The sequence below is a fragment of the Oncorhynchus mykiss genome, chromosome 13, assembly GCF_057628025.1.
Source record: "Oncorhynchus mykiss isolate SJ-2025 chromosome 13, ASM5762802v1, whole genome shotgun sequence".
NCBI classification, from domain to species: Eukaryota; Metazoa; Chordata; class Actinopteri; order Salmoniformes; family Salmonidae; genus Oncorhynchus; species Oncorhynchus mykiss.
In genome coordinates this window covers 58,326,861-58,341,946 of record NC_143034.1, presented here as the reverse complement: position 1 = coordinate 58,341,946, position 15,086 = coordinate 58,326,861, and the positions used below count along the sequence as shown (strand labels likewise).

Genomic DNA, 15,086 nt, shown 5'->3' with positions numbered 1-15,086 from the left:
TAGCTGTGGCATCACTTGAATGTTAACTATAAACCAGTCTTCCAGCGATAAATTCCAGAGTGACACAAAATAAAGTTAAAGGTGCCTTTGTAAATCCTTATCAGCAAGACAGCCTTATCAGAATGATACTCAGGGAGGCTGTATACAGTGGGGTCTCCCTGAGTCACCGGAGGTGCTTTTCCATCTGTTCCCACCTCACAGTGTCACAGCAGTCCAAGATCAATACTAAAGAAGTTGGACCGTTGTCCTGTAGCCATTCTTATGGTACAGTACATCCGACCTTGGTGGTTCCTGGGAATTGGTCAGTCTATCAGAGTGAGTATGTATGACACCAGTCCCAATAGTAGTGGGCTGAGTACCAGAATCACCACCCACACCACAATAGAAATGATCCCAAACGTTTTTGCCCGTTGGGAGTATTGTTTAGCCTTCTCTGGAGTCGTCTTCCTTGCCTCTCGAGCCTGTCATAGGGATAGAAGAGTACATTATATTTTGATATGACTCATATCTAAGATATAGACTTGTAAATGTAGATGTGCACATTTTGAGAACAAAGATGGTTCCTAAAGGGGCAACACCTTTTATTACATTACAGAATGTTTACAAAAACAGGTTTAAAAAAACAAGCTTGAAATTACCTTGACTGAGTTGACCAAAGCTAAAATGCCAATGCAGGAGAGTCCACAGATGATGCTGCTAATGGCCAGTCTCCTATAGTCCCTGTCCTTGGCACAGGAGGGAACAGTATGGTCACGACCACAGCAGGTGATCACTTGAAGGCAGGTGGTGTCATTTTGGGCATCTGTCGTTTCACCTGTACCTGGGACAGCAGTCAGTGGAATGTCCTCCATTGTTGCTGATTGGGAAGACATTTCTGAGGAGAAAATAGATGCAGCAGAGTTCAGAGGATAGATCAAATGCAGAACAAGGGAATACAATTATTCAAGTCTGATAGTACTGTATTATTTGCAGTTGTGACATTGTCATAAAGGATATAGGATATTAGTTTACTGAAACTAAATTAGTTTGTTCGTAATAGTCTTTCACTGACATGCCAACAAAAATGGTTTGAGATGCTGATTCTCTGCCAGGGTACTTCCTACAGACAAAACACTGTGAGGTATGCATTGCTATCTATCAAACAGGAGCCTGAAGAACTGGAATGATTACACTGTGCAGTGTGCAAGTGAATATATGCCAGAGTTAAATCATTAGCCATGGAGAAAGAAAACAGCAAGAGGGAAATGTTATGATTGTATGTCCACTGAGTATACCAAACATTACAAACACCTTCTATATTGAGTTGCACCCCAACAAGTTGGCTGGATGTCTTTTGGACGGTGGACCATTCTTGATACACACGGGAAACTGTTGAGTGTGAAAAACCCAGCAGCGTAGCAGTTCTTGACACAAACCTACTACCATACCCCGTTCAAAGGCACTTCAATATTTTGTCTTGCCTATTCACCCTCTGAATAGCACACATACCCAATCTATGTCTCAATTGTCTTTTTTTTTTACCATGTCCTCCCCTTCATTCATCTACACTGATTGAAGTGACATCAATAAAGGATCACCTGGATTCACCTGTTCAGTCTATGTCATGGAGAGAGCAGCTGTTCTTAATGTTTTTTATACTCAGTGTATATCACATTTAAGTGTGTTAGATGTCATTAGATACCATCAACATTATCTTACTGCTGTGTAATGTTAACATGAGAAACCTTTTCCTGTCCCAGTTTCAGTCTTGACCTGGTGAATTCCAGTAACTTGATATGTATTCTTACGGCAAAGATCATATCAATGAATGAAGAATAGTTACATTGTAATCGTCTCCCTTCAGCCTTTGACAACAGAACATTATTGGGGGCTTTTCAGAGCCCTTCTCATCAACTGATCATAAAGGAGAAGTATTTTAGGGAAATAACTTGGAGTGTCTGTAAAGTCCTGATTACTCAAAGCAATGAATGAGCGATGCTAAGCTCTTTTCCCATATGGTCTCATACACTCATTCTCAAAGGGAATCACATACGGAACAACATAACAGCATTTTTGTGGATTAACAAAGCACACAGTATCTGAAATGAAACAATAGTATATGACACACCATAAAAATAAGGCTTACTAGTCCAGGCTTGATCTTGATTGGGAAAGTACAGCTCTGTATGCCTCTGTCTACTCTCCAGTCAAACTGAAATCCTCACTTATGACGGCTGACAGAGCTGTGAAGAAGAAAGCTGATATTTTCTTTGATTTATTTTCCTTCCTGGATTTAGTTAATGATCACAGCTGCTGGTTGGTTGTGGCTTCAGGTTCGTGAAGACTTGATTTAACATATCCAAATGTTATCCAGATATTTCTTGTTTATAATATTTTCTTGAGCAATCTTTCTTTCTTTTGCAGTCTCAGTTTTGGTTGTGGTCACCATGAAAGTTAGTGGTGTCTGAAAAAGGAGAAGGCTGGGAGTGGATTATAACTCTTTCTTGTGTGAAACCTCCACGCCCCTTTACTGTTCACACTTTAACCTCCTCTGACGTCCCACTCCCTCCCACACGCTCAGGCCCTACCTTTATCTATATCTAACTACACTCTACCTCCACTTCAACCATACTTGTTGGTTCTCCACATTCTATTATTCTATCAATCATGATGTTATGGAATACAGTGCCTCTTAGCTCCTCTTCTCTCTCTCTCTTGCTCGCTCTGTGCAACATTCCTGAAAACCTGCATGGGTGAGTCAAAACATGCCTTGCCTTGAGAGAAAACAAAGAGCTTGGTTTCATGTACTCTGTCCTTCCTTATCCCCCTCTGTACATGTTAATAACATCTTTATGACACTGTATTCATGTCTGTCTCCCCCTGTATCCCTCTTTTAAACTCACACCTTTCATGCACGCTTTGTTTCATACACACACATACAATTCCCAATATTTTTGGTCCATCGTAAGTGAGAATGATTTAGGTAATTGGATAACTATGTGTTGAGACATGCCCACTCTCTCAAGGTCTCTGTTATACGTCAACTGTTTTGCTACTCTAGTCTAAGTTAACGTGCACACCCTGTTTCAAGACTTCCGCCAAACTACTCTGTTCTCTGACCCAGAGGTAAGGAATATTTATTTCAGTACTTGGGGACTACCAGACTGCATTCCTCAACAGTGATGTCACTCAAGCACACACACACTCGTCCACAGACACACATAACACTCGCACACATGCATTCTGACGCCACACACTCCCACTCCCACTCACACTTTCACTCACACCCACACACACACACTGCTGCTACTGTCTATTATCTATCATGTTGCCTGGTCACTTTACACCTACCTATATGTACATACCGTAGCTACCTCAGTTACCTTGTGCCCCTGCACATTGACTCAGTACTGGTACTTCTTGTATTTAGTCAAGTTATTGTTATTCATTATTGTTATTCTTTTTAAAATGTTACTTTTCCATTTTTTGTATCTTTAACTCTGCATTGTTGGGAAATTACCCGTAAGTAAGCATTTCACTGTTAGTCTACACCTGTTTTTTACGAAACATGTGACAAATACAATTTTATTGATTTTGTTTGACACACACAGAAACACACACAAATATAATACAAAACAAGAAAAATTCGAAGCCTGTGGAAAATTATCTGTGACTTCTGGATCAAGCTGTCCCAAAGCAATCGCGGGATTGGTCTAAACTGCAGGGACAGTTTCAGTCCTTAGCCAATAGAAAATACAGAATTTGTACAGCTGACGTGGCTTCTGAAAACACGGAAGTAAAGCTTTGGTAAGTAATAACAGGCAGCAGAAAGTACTATTGCATAAAATGCATAACTAAATATATTATTTACAAACATCTGTCTAACCGTGCGGGTGGTGTTTCATTAAATTGAGAAAGAGAAAATGCCAGTGGTGGCAACGGAGAGATATGGCTCCCTCGAGTCATGGAAATATCAGTTGAAGGATGGAGTAATGGAGAGAGAAAGAGAAGGGGGCAACGGTGGGACGACTGGAAAAACCATCATTGGCGTGTTCAAAGTGAGAATTTTTTTTACATTATAATGAATTTTGATAAAGGCTCACTGAATATAGTCTCACAACTGCTAAGGGAGTGAACGTTATTTATAATAAGGGTTACATGGAGAAAATCGGACATCTCTGAAGTGAAAATGGTTGGCCCTCTTCAGCAAAATATATTTTACCTAAACCCTCCCTGAACGCTTGAAAAAAAAACAAGTGACCCTCATCTATACCCCAAATAATTAAACATAAATTGGATAACAGGGAACATGCCTACCATTTACCCTCACTTCTTGGAACAGACCAGGGGCCTAATTTATAAACCTTTCATAATTTATTCATACATTTTATGAATAAAGTTTCATAATACTTTTCACACAAAAGTTGGCATTTAATAAAAGTTTAGCTTGACTGTGAGAATGTGCTCACCTCTCCGCAAACTTTAGACCATGTGTACACACATATATTGTATTGCAATTAAGCAGTGGCGATTTTAGCATGTAAATCTATTGGTGGGGCAAAAACAAAAATGTGGGATGCATGCCAGCAAAGCCACTACACAACACAACACTAAACAATACATTAATTGCACTATAACAGTAACAAACGGTGTCCACAAACTGTTAGGGCCTACATAAAGCTGTCCCAACCGCAGAGTCCCAACACCTTACCACTGTTACACCTGGCTATCAGCGGAGCCTTGTCTGGCAGCAAAACAGTCCATTCAGCCTCATTAACTGCCTTTTAAAAAAACATAGCTGATATGGCTGACTTGCTTAAACAAATGTGGTTTCTACTGACAATTGAGATATACAAACTATGGCATAAGGGGACGACAAGCGGATAAGAGGCAATCTGTAATTTCGATTAAGACATTAATGAACGAGGTAGGATGGACGTAGACAATATAACTATTTGTTCAGCACTTCTGAAATGTACAACGACAGAATTCAGAACATGGGCCGTTCTTACAATGTTCTCCCTGTACAAAAAGTCAGAACTGTAGGGTAAATAAAGGGGACGTATAAACCAGACAATGAAAGCTCTTGCAATATTCAATGATTACATCTCTCCAAAACAGGTTATAGGCTACATGTGCACCACCAAGTTAGAACGGTAGGCAAAATAAAGAGGTGAAAAAAGACCAAATTATTAGGATGAGGCACATTGAACGCCGTTTGGGTCTTTGCGTGTCAAAAAAGATACACGTCATAACACTTTTCGATGCATGAAATAAGCTTTTAATTTGACATGTCAAATAACAGCATTCTATTGTAGAATGTTGTGTGTGCTGAAGTTGCACGTGCAACCCAGGCGCCACAACTACTATCAGTAGCACTGTCAAAGCTGTGCAAACAAGCACACACCGGCCATGAATGACATGGGCTACTAACAGCTTACTACACAACATACACTTAGTATTACTTTCTTAGCTACAGTATACATATCTCCCTGGCATGTTACATCATTTATGCAGCAACATACAATACATTTTTGGAATCACCTTGTCTGCCATTCTCTGGATTTATGGTGGGAACTCGGAAAAAAACACACAGCCACTCCATTGAATAGCAGACTAATGTTAGTGGTTGCTTTGCAGTGCTTGCAGTTAGCCACTGATTCCTTTCAAACAACTCATTGGTGAATTTGCGATTTCCAACTTGTTGTGTAATCTTTATGTCCAATGGCCGATGAGCACCTATACATTTTATCTATAATTTATCTTCATATGACAAGGATTGTCGACTTGTTTTTTTGTTGTTGCGCAAAACCGGTGGGGCTCTGCCCTGAACGACGGGTCGCCACTGAGAGGAAGTATTTTGTGCAAATGGAGGATATGATGAAAAGCTTCATAAAAAACGAAAAACAGGAAAACATATGAACAAGAATGCAACCATTTACCATTAGTTAGAAGAATGAAAATAGATGTGTTTAAATTTAAAATCGAAAATAATTAGACATAGAAATCTTATAATTAGATATAGGAATCTTTTTCCCTTTTTTAGGGAATATATTTGGAGAATATATTCCTTACTTTTTCTGGATGTGCTGGGTTCAAATTCTCAAAGGAGCCATACAACAAATTACCATCCACATCTCTCATTTAATTGGACCTTGTGGCCTTGTATATAGATAGGCTATATGTATTTCAAGTTTTGCAAAATCATAGGCAGCGCGGTTTATAATACCGGTATGCAGTTGAATTTAATAGCTGATCTTTTACATTGAAGTAGACCTATGTATGGCGTTTCAATTTGTATTCTCATGTGCATAAGTAGCCTACTGTGAAATGCTTTTCTAGCAGTAATAAATATCAGTAGTACAATAAAACATACATTAAAAAGTGAAGTAAAACAAAAACACAGAATAAATAGAACTGTACCTACTGTAAGTACTGTAATTGCATTTTTTTGTAGACTGCCCTACTATGTTTCAGAATTCACGGTTTCTCTATCATATTTAGGTTGGGGGAAAAGTCCATGTAAAACGAATTAAAATGTTCTGCTGACAGGTCCACGAAAATGTGCCATTGTTTTCTCGTTCAGAAACTGACAGTTATTTTCCAGATACAGCATAAATGACTGCTAACACATTAAATCGGGCAGTAGTTTAGGTAAAATATTTCACAGTATGTGTAGGCTATGGTATTGCTGTGCGATAGGAACACGACATCATTGCCTATTTAATCCCAGAGCCTATACCAAGGCAGGGCATATAAACCCAATAATCTATTGATAAACTAAATATTTGCATGACGTGGCCTAATGCCAATAGTTCCAAATTAAGCAGCAAATAAAGGGTCACCATAAAAGGTGAATGGAGGGTGTTATTGTCACCATAACAGGTGAATGGAGGGTGTTTTCCAGGCTGAGTTGTGAAGCTTGTTCACACCAGTGGAGGCTGGTGGGAGGAGCTATAGTAGGACTAGCTCATTGTAATAGCTGGCATGGAATTAATAGAATGGAGTGGAACGTGGTTTCCATGTGTTTTATACGTTCCATTTATTCCATTCCAGCCACTACAATGAGTCTGTCCTCCTATAGCTCCTGCTCATATTCACCCTCTCCTTCTTAACCTAAACAGAACATGGGCTAGTCGGCGCGCAATCCCCCAAAAATTCAGAAGAAGCCTTTGACTCTCCTGAACAGCCACCGTAGGCCTACACAGCACAGCCATTGGTTAGGCATTGGTCAGCAAGAACAGAGCAGGCTGGGGCTCAGGGTTGGAATATCCATTGCAGTGTGTAATGCTTCCTAGTTTTATTTACCCCATCCCAACAGCTATCTTAGAAATATAACTTTGCTCTGTGCTTCTCCTAGCATGCACATATAGGCTATGGATCATTTGATTGAGACCACACTAAATAGCCTATAAGCACACTTGATATTGCATGCCCGGTGGAGAATCAGAGATGAGGGGAGGCATCGGGCACACATCGATATATAGCCTAGTAAGCAACTCATTCTAAAACACTGAGAAATATAGAAATGTCATCAATTACAAATTACATGACCCTCCCCTGAAGTAGATTTAAAAAAATACTGAACCCTCCCCTGGAGTAGATTTAAAAAATACTAAACCCTCCCCTTGACTGAAATGTAAAAAGCATGACCCTCCCCCATTTTCCTCCAGGTACCCATACTGTAAATTTAAATCCGTCCCTAAACCCCCCCCCCCCCTCCCCCCATATCTCTCTCTCTCTCATATCGTCCTCTCTCTCTCTCTCATATCTCATCTACTCTTGTTAGAGTGTCTTCTTGCCTCAAGGGTATCCAGAGAGTGTCAGTGGCGATTACCTGCAGTATCAATTTTGGGATACTCTTCAGGTAGGTCTGTGTGAGAAAGACAGAGGATGTTGTTTTGTGGATATGTGTGCCATTATTTTGAAATGTCAAATTTATTATATACATTTTAACACTCTGTTGCACTCTCCCCCCCCCCTCTCCCTCTCTCTGACACACACACACAGGCCTTCTCCAGTTCTCTTTCAGGTACTCTTGCCACCCAGGCCTCTTTAAGGGGTGTTGGTGTTGGAAACCAAGAGGCAACAGTTGCTGCTGCAACAATTACCTGGTTATTACGAGGTTAGTGTTAATGACTGTGATAAGACTATTGTCTTCTTTCCTGTTAAGGGGTTTTATAAAAAAAAAGCTATCTACATTTTAGATGGCACAGGCATGCTGGGAAGAATCCTATTTGCCTGGCTTAAAGGGTGAGTTTTGATTTGTTTTGTAATCTACTATTAGTAATTTTCAATATTGTTTTTCAAATGTTGTCTTTCTCTGTGTTTTAGGAATAAACTGGACTCTGAGGCCAAAAAATGGAGGTAGGGATGTCAAGCATCACCAAAGTGAGTGTTCATTGTGTGTTATGGAATTATTGGGTATGTCAATACTTGTGCTGTTTTCCTTAGGCTTGTTGCTGATGTTCTCAATGATATCGCCATGTTCATGGAAATACTGGCTCCTAACTTCCCAACATGCTTCACTCTAATTGTGTGCTCTGCTGGAATATTCAAGGTAAATCTGAATACCATATTCTCACTAGCATTGATTTTGCAGATAGCAACCAGCTATTTTGAAGGTTTTACTTGCAATGTTCCTAATATGTGGTTGTTTTACCTACTTTGGTTGAATGCACTGATTGTAATTCACTCTGAATAAGAGCGTCTGCTAAATGTACACTGTTCGATCTCTCTCTGTGTTTGTCAGTCCATTGTCGGGGTTGCAGGTGGGGCCACCAGAGCTGCTTTGACTCTTCACCAAGCCCGCAGAGACAACATGGCGGACATCTCTGCCAAAGATGGCAGCCAGGTGCTCCATACATATTTCTCTACTTGATGATACTGTAACTAACCCATGGCTTTTACTATCCTGTCTTGTACTGCTGCTTTAAGATGAGGATCTTATTGTAATTCATGTGTTCTTTACAGGAGACTTTAGTGAATCTGGCTGGACTGCTGGTCAGTCTGATCCTTATTCCTCTTGTCACTGACAATCCACTGTGAGTCCTCTATTGCACTGCTTACACTGCCACTGTATGAGATAGGACATGACAGCTCTATATAGCTAACCTATTGGTTATTCGATGGAGATTGATCTGTTTTCCATCCTTTCTCATCTCCTCAGGCTGACGTTCGTCCTCTTCTTCCTTTTCACCATCCTCCACCTTTGTGCAAATTACAAAGCAGTGCGTTCAGTTGTCATGGAGACACTCAACGAAGCTCGGCTTGCTATTGTGCTCCACCAATACCTGAGAGATGGACGGGTCCTCGGTCCACTAGAGGCCAATCTTAAAGAGCCTGTATTCTTGGGTATGGCTGACATTCAGTGAATAATAAACAATGAAATGGCTTGTTGATCATTATGGCTATCAACTATCAATGGCTTTAACATACTTTTCTGCTGTTTATTTTTTTAGAGTTCAGGAGGACAGTGCCAATCAAACTGGGAGTGAGGCTAGGGGAATTTATTTATACGTAAGTTGTTGTCTGCCTGTTTGGTATGAAAGTGAAGTGTGCTCAGATTTGGATGTTCATGATCAATGATATAATTTCTTTCATTTTGTAGGTCAGAGGACCTTAATTTGGCCATGAAAAACAACCACAAGCCCTTCCTTATCGGAGTCAAACGTGGTGTGTATAACATCTTTCAGTAATCCCCCACCAACTGCTGTACTCAGTTGTGATGTGGGTTGTTTCTAGATGGGTGTACATTACATCATGTCATTTTAATAGATGGTGTATGTCATCTGAGTGTTCTTGAATGTGCTATTTCTCTCCCTTAGGCTCTGTGTGTGTTTGTTTGGGACCAGATGCATCTGTATGTGATGAGATTAGGGCTGTGTGCCAAGCAGTGTGCCTCTGCACTGTGTTACACCCTGTCTCGCCACTAGAGGGGGCTCTCAAACAACTCTCAATGTCACACAGCAACAGTGAGCCTTTAATGATCATCTTTACATGACAGGTTAAACCAATCTATTTGTCAATGCTGTGTTATAACTCTGTTATCCCTTTTTCCTCTATGTTATCATTTTCCTTTCCCTCAAGATCATTGGGAGCTGGTGCATGAGAGTCATAAACTTATGGACCAAATTTTTCAGCCATTCCTCAAAGGTAAGCTCAGTGTAACAAGGTGTGCTCAGTCAGTAGCTGTTTACTCCCACCGTGTATGTTGGGATGTAGTCAGTGGCGTCCGTTCAGCTAAACCTAGGGTATGCCCCTCTCCCAAGGAATTGTTTGGAAGTTGAAGCTCATTTACTGCATTTCTACACAGTTTAAAATGCTATTTGGAGAACAGCAAAAACCAATAAAAATGATCCCAGCCATTAATTATCACCTCAATATTGGGTTTAAAGGTCTGTGGAATGGTGTGTAAAATGTCAACCACTACTCAACTTCATAAATTGACTCATTTACTTGTGGAACAGCACATACAGTGAACATGAAATGGATGCATAATACAGGCTATCAAGTCACAACAAGGACGATTTTCAAATGCCGATATCAATGTTCTTTTATTTTCTTCTTCTTCTTATTTTTTATCCCAGGCCCCGTCCCCGCAGGAAGGCTTTTGACTTTTGGTAGGCCGTCATTGTAAATAAGAATTTGTTCTTAAGACTTGCCTAGTTAAATAAAGGTTAAATACATGTGAGTATCTGGTGAATAAAACAACTGGCCGCGAATGTAAACTCTGCCAGATAAATCATAAACATGCATTGAAATAAAAAGCAGAGGCCTACACAAAATGACTTACCTAGGCCTACAACTGACAAGGACGCATGACTCGACCAAAGAATGTCCAAAATCACAAAATACAAATGGAAAATCTACACATGCCTTTTTAAAAAGGGAGTTAAGGCCCCTTTACATGTCACCTTATCAAACCATAGAGATAGATAGAAGTTTCATATTTTAAATGTGCCATCATACCGAATATGAGCAGCGTCATTGAGGCAATCTCCATTTTGATGTAGTCAATTTTCTTCTTCACTATTGGCTGATCCCTCCTGATGACCTGGAAGGACATGACTCGAACACGGTCACCAGGGGGGCTCAGCCAATGAAGTTGGAAGTCCCATCCAGTTGACAACATTAAAACGGTGGAAGCCCTCATGGCGCTGCCCATGCTAAAATGGCCTTTTGGCCACTAGAGGAAACCTATATATTTCCAGTTATTGCGCTGCATAATGTGTGCGTACCAAGCTCACTTTCTAATTTCTGTAATATTCACCAGGGAAGGAAAACATTCAACAAATATTGAGGCATTTTATCAACAAGGTGCCTCAGAGTATTTAAACATTCTATTAACCAATGATGTGGCACTGAAAATATTGATGTAAACGTCCCTTTTTCAGGACCCTGTCTTTTAAAGATAATTCGTAAAAATCCAAATAACTTCATAGATCTTCATTGTAAAGGGTTTAAACACCGTTTCCCATGTTCAATGAGCCATAAACAATTAATGAACATGCTCCTGCGGAACAGTCATTAAGACAATAACAGCTTACAGACGATAGGCAATTAAGGTCACAGTTATGAAAACTTAGGACACTAAAGAGGCATTTCTACTGACTCTGAAAAACACCAAAGAAAGATGCCCAGGGTCCCTGCTCATCTGCGTGAACGTGCCTTAGGCATGCAGCAAGGAGACATGAGGACTGTAAATGTGGCCAGGGCAATAAATTGCAATGTCCGTACTGTGAGACGCCTAAGACAGCGCTACAGGGAGACAGGACGGACAGCTGATGGTCCTCGCAGTGGCAGACCACGTGTAACAACACCTGCACAGGACCGGTACATCCGAACATCACACCTGCGGGACAGGTACAGGATGGCAACAACAACTGCCCGAGTTACACCAGGAACGCACAATCCCTCCATCAGGGCTCAGACTGTCCGCAATAGGCTGAGAGAGGCTGGACTGAGGGCTTGTAGGCCTGTTGTTAGGCGGGTCCTCACCAGACATCACCGGCAACAACGTCACCTATGGGCACAAACACACCGTCGCTGGACCAGACAGGACTGGCTAAAAGTGCTCTTCACTGACGAGTCACGGTTTTGCCTCACCAGGGGTGATGGTCGGATTTGCGTTTATCGTCGAAGGAATGAGCGTTACACCAATGCCTGTACTCTGGAGCGGGATCGATTTTGAGGTGGAGGGTCCGTCATGGTCTGGGGCGGTGTGTCACAGCATCATCGGACTGAGGTTGTTGTCATTGCAGGCAATCTCAACACTGTGCGTTACAGAGAAGACATCCTCCTCCCTCATGTGGTACCCTTCCTGCAGGCTCATCCTGACAAGACCCTTCAGCATGACAATGCCACCACGCACAGAACAAGCAGTATGGCTGATTTCCGGCAAGACAGGAATGTCAGTGTTCTGCCATGGCCAGCGAAGAGCCTGGATCTCAATCCCATTGAGCACTTCTTGAACCTGTTGGATCAGAGGCTGAGGGCTAGGGCCATTCCCCCCGGAAATGTCCAGGAACTTGATGGAAGAGTGGGGTAACATCTCACAGCAAGAACTGGCAAATCTGGTGCAGTCCATGAGGAGATGCACTGCAGTACTTAATGCAGCTGGTGGCCACACCAGATACCGACCGTTACTTTTGATTTTGATCCCCCCCCCCCCCCCCCCCCCTTGTTCAGGGACACATTATTCAATTTCTGTTAGTCACATGTCTGTAGAACTTGTTCAGTTTATGTCTCAGTTGTTGAATCTTATGTTCATACAAATATTTACATATTTGCTACATGAAGTTTGCTGAAAATAAACGCAGTTGAAAGTGAGATGTTTCTTTTTTTGCTGAGTTCAGTAACCAACGAAGGGGCGGCTCGCTCCATTTGTTCCCCGGTCCAGCTTGTCTCCATCTGATAGTGCAACCTCTGTGTATGCAACACATCACTATCAGGGTGCTCATATTTAAAAAGTGCTACATCCACACTATAGCTAAATAACTTTTGCAAGCAAGATTGTTAGAATATATCATTTTAAATCAGGAAGATGGACAAGCAAGACTGATAGTGAGTGGTGGAAATGCATTATACCAGAGGCAGGTAGGCTACAGGTAGGGATTAAGGATACAGGCAGAGGATGATGATGATCATGAAGTTGACCTACAGCAAGAAGTTGAAAAAAGTTAGCCCAACTAAGTAATCATGAATGATTTACATTATCTCAATAATCATTCTGTCACTGCATGACAATGCACATTTGTTATAGCCTACAATTGTTTGTTTTTAAGGCCAAAACCAGGAAACCAAACTTGCTCTAGCCTACTGGGTGAATGAATGAAAATATAAATTAGCTCTACAGCTTTCATAACCCATATTTGAATGGCAATAAATGCTTTTGTTTTTGAACAGCCACCAAAAAGTAGGGCCCAATGATCTCCTGGCTATCAAATAAGACATCAAATTCAAAGCATTCAGCACACTGCCTAAATTGCTGTCCGTCAAAGCAAACTGGCACTGTCCCTGCTTTCTAAAAGTGATAAATAAGAGTTTACTCAGGCCGTTAACCATTGAAGAAAAAATGGTCACGGTTCCTGTCTGTATAAGTTGTCGTTTTCTCTCTCGCATGAGCAGGCTTTACCCATGTGAGCTCGCGGTTCCTCCATAACATCTGGCATGCTCACGCAAGAGAAGGAACAGCTGTCTCTGGTCTACTTATTGTCCGCTCCTGCCCCGTCAGGGGCAATAAGTAGACAAGAGTGGCCCTGCCCCAATCAGAAAAAAAATGGGAGTGGGGTGTCTCGATTTCTCTACTCTCTCCGAGCGATGCTCCACATGGTCCTAAAGCCAGCTCTCAATATGCTAAACAGCTGTTGCATTTTAAATCGGGATTGGAATGATTTGAGTCTAATTTACATTTTTGGTCTTGAGCGCATACCCAACTGACGCCCCTGGATGTTGTAACACTGGTCAGTCACCATTGTTTGTGCTTCATCTCTTCTAGCTCTGGAGGTAGCTGGATGGCAGACCAGTCGAACCCTACTGGACTGGAATGAATGGAGGGTGGAGTGGAAGAAGAAGAGCAGTTAAAGGAGTGGCAGGGTCTCTGGAGAGCAACAACTGCAAGGCAATAGGCTGAGCTCTCTGTCAAACATTCATTGTGACATGCTCAAAGATTAATATGCTCAGATTCATTTAAAGGTTTTTGTCCTTTTATGGTACATTTTATGGTACATTTTATACAAACAACTTCAGAATAAACTTGACCATAACTTTAACCATGTTATGTCCAGAGTGATATTACCAGCCCCTGAAAGTAAGCCTCTGACTAGCCTGATACATCATCCAGTGATAGCCAGCAAGCTAGTCACAGTCTGACATAATGCAATACAATAAATCTTTGGAAACGGTTCTCTCATGACCTTTGGAAACCAGAATATTGAATAAAATTACATTTGAACTTTGTCTGCCCATTTGTCTGGGGGATTGGTCCTTTTGAGACAAAATATTAAAAGGATTGTACTGTATCTACTGGCTCCCAAGTGGCTCAGCGGTATAAGGCACTGCATCTCAGTGGAAGAAGTGTCACTACAGTTCCTGGTTCGAATCCGGCCATGATTGGGAGCCCCATAGGGTGGCGCACAATTTTCCCAGTGTTATCCGGGTTTGCCCGGGGTAGGCCATCATTGTAAATAAAAATTTGTTCTTAACTGACTTGCCTAGTCAAATAAAGGTTCAAAAGAAATTATATTAAATCAGACTTTCCAAACGTGGGTCCCACTTCTCTGCTTGCCTCATGTCAAAATAAAAGTCAGTGACAAGTGATCCCTTCCCACTGGCCAGACCATGTAATTTCCACGTGGATAATTGGGTAATAGTTGGTTGATATGATATTCCAACCTATATTCACCCACTCAAAAAGACAGCCAAAAGATATGCTGTGATTTTAAAATGGTTCTTTTTTAGAAATATCCGATTTAGATAATTGTTCATACTCAAGAGTCACGGCCCCAGTAGAAGCACCTTTGGCGGTGATTACAATTTTGAGTCATCTTGGGTGTATCTGTATCAGCATTGCACATACTGTATGGATTTGTGGATTTTTCTCCCAT

General features: G+C 41.3%; 1 protein-coding gene and 1 long non-coding RNA gene across 2 annotated transcripts; one reads left to right on the top strand and one right to left on the bottom strand.

The window, feature by feature from the left end:
* Positions 1–792: 792 nt before the first annotated feature.
* Positions 793–2,445, bottom strand: LOC110486678 (uncharacterized). Its single transcript, XR_002468097.3, has 2 exons — positions 2,126–2,445; positions 793–874 (listed from the first exon to the last, which is right to left on the bottom strand). It is a non-coding gene; the product is annotated as an uncharacterized LOC110486678 (long non-coding RNA).
* Positions 2,446–3,648: 1,203 nt separating this feature from the next.
* Positions 3,649–14,438, top strand: rusf1 (RUS family member 1). The gene is made up of 15 exons (XM_090196968.1): positions 3,649–3,788; positions 3,875–4,037; positions 7,769–7,846; positions 7,990–8,104; positions 8,187–8,232; positions 8,314–8,346; positions 8,434–8,539; positions 8,732–8,833; positions 8,953–9,023; positions 9,149–9,333; positions 9,441–9,498; positions 9,590–9,654; positions 9,807–9,953; positions 10,069–10,134; positions 13,979–14,438. The coding sequence occupies exons 2-15, from the start codon at positions 3,903–3,905 to the stop codon at positions 14,062–14,064; spliced, it is 1,293 nt and encodes a 430-aa protein (XP_090053094.1). The 5' UTR covers positions 3,649–3,788; positions 3,875–3,902; the 3' UTR covers positions 14,065–14,438.
* Positions 14,439–15,086: the final 648 nt, after the last annotated feature.

What these genes read in the sequence shown, in the direction of transcription:
- rusf1 (XM_090196968.1), top strand. Translation starts at nt 3,903, where the DNA reads ATGCCAGTGGTGGCAACGGAGAGATATGGCTCCCTCGAGTCATGGAAA. An exon ending in AATTACCTGGTTATTACGAG is followed by an intron (nt 8,105 to 8,186) that starts GTTAGTGTTAAT and finishes TCTACATTTTAG; the next exon opens with ATGGCACAGGCATGCTGGGA. An exon ending in CTATTTGCCTGGCTTAAAGG is followed by an intron (nt 8,233 to 8,313) that starts GTGAGTTTTGAT and finishes TCTGTGTTTTAG; the next exon opens with GAATAAACTGGACTCTGAGG.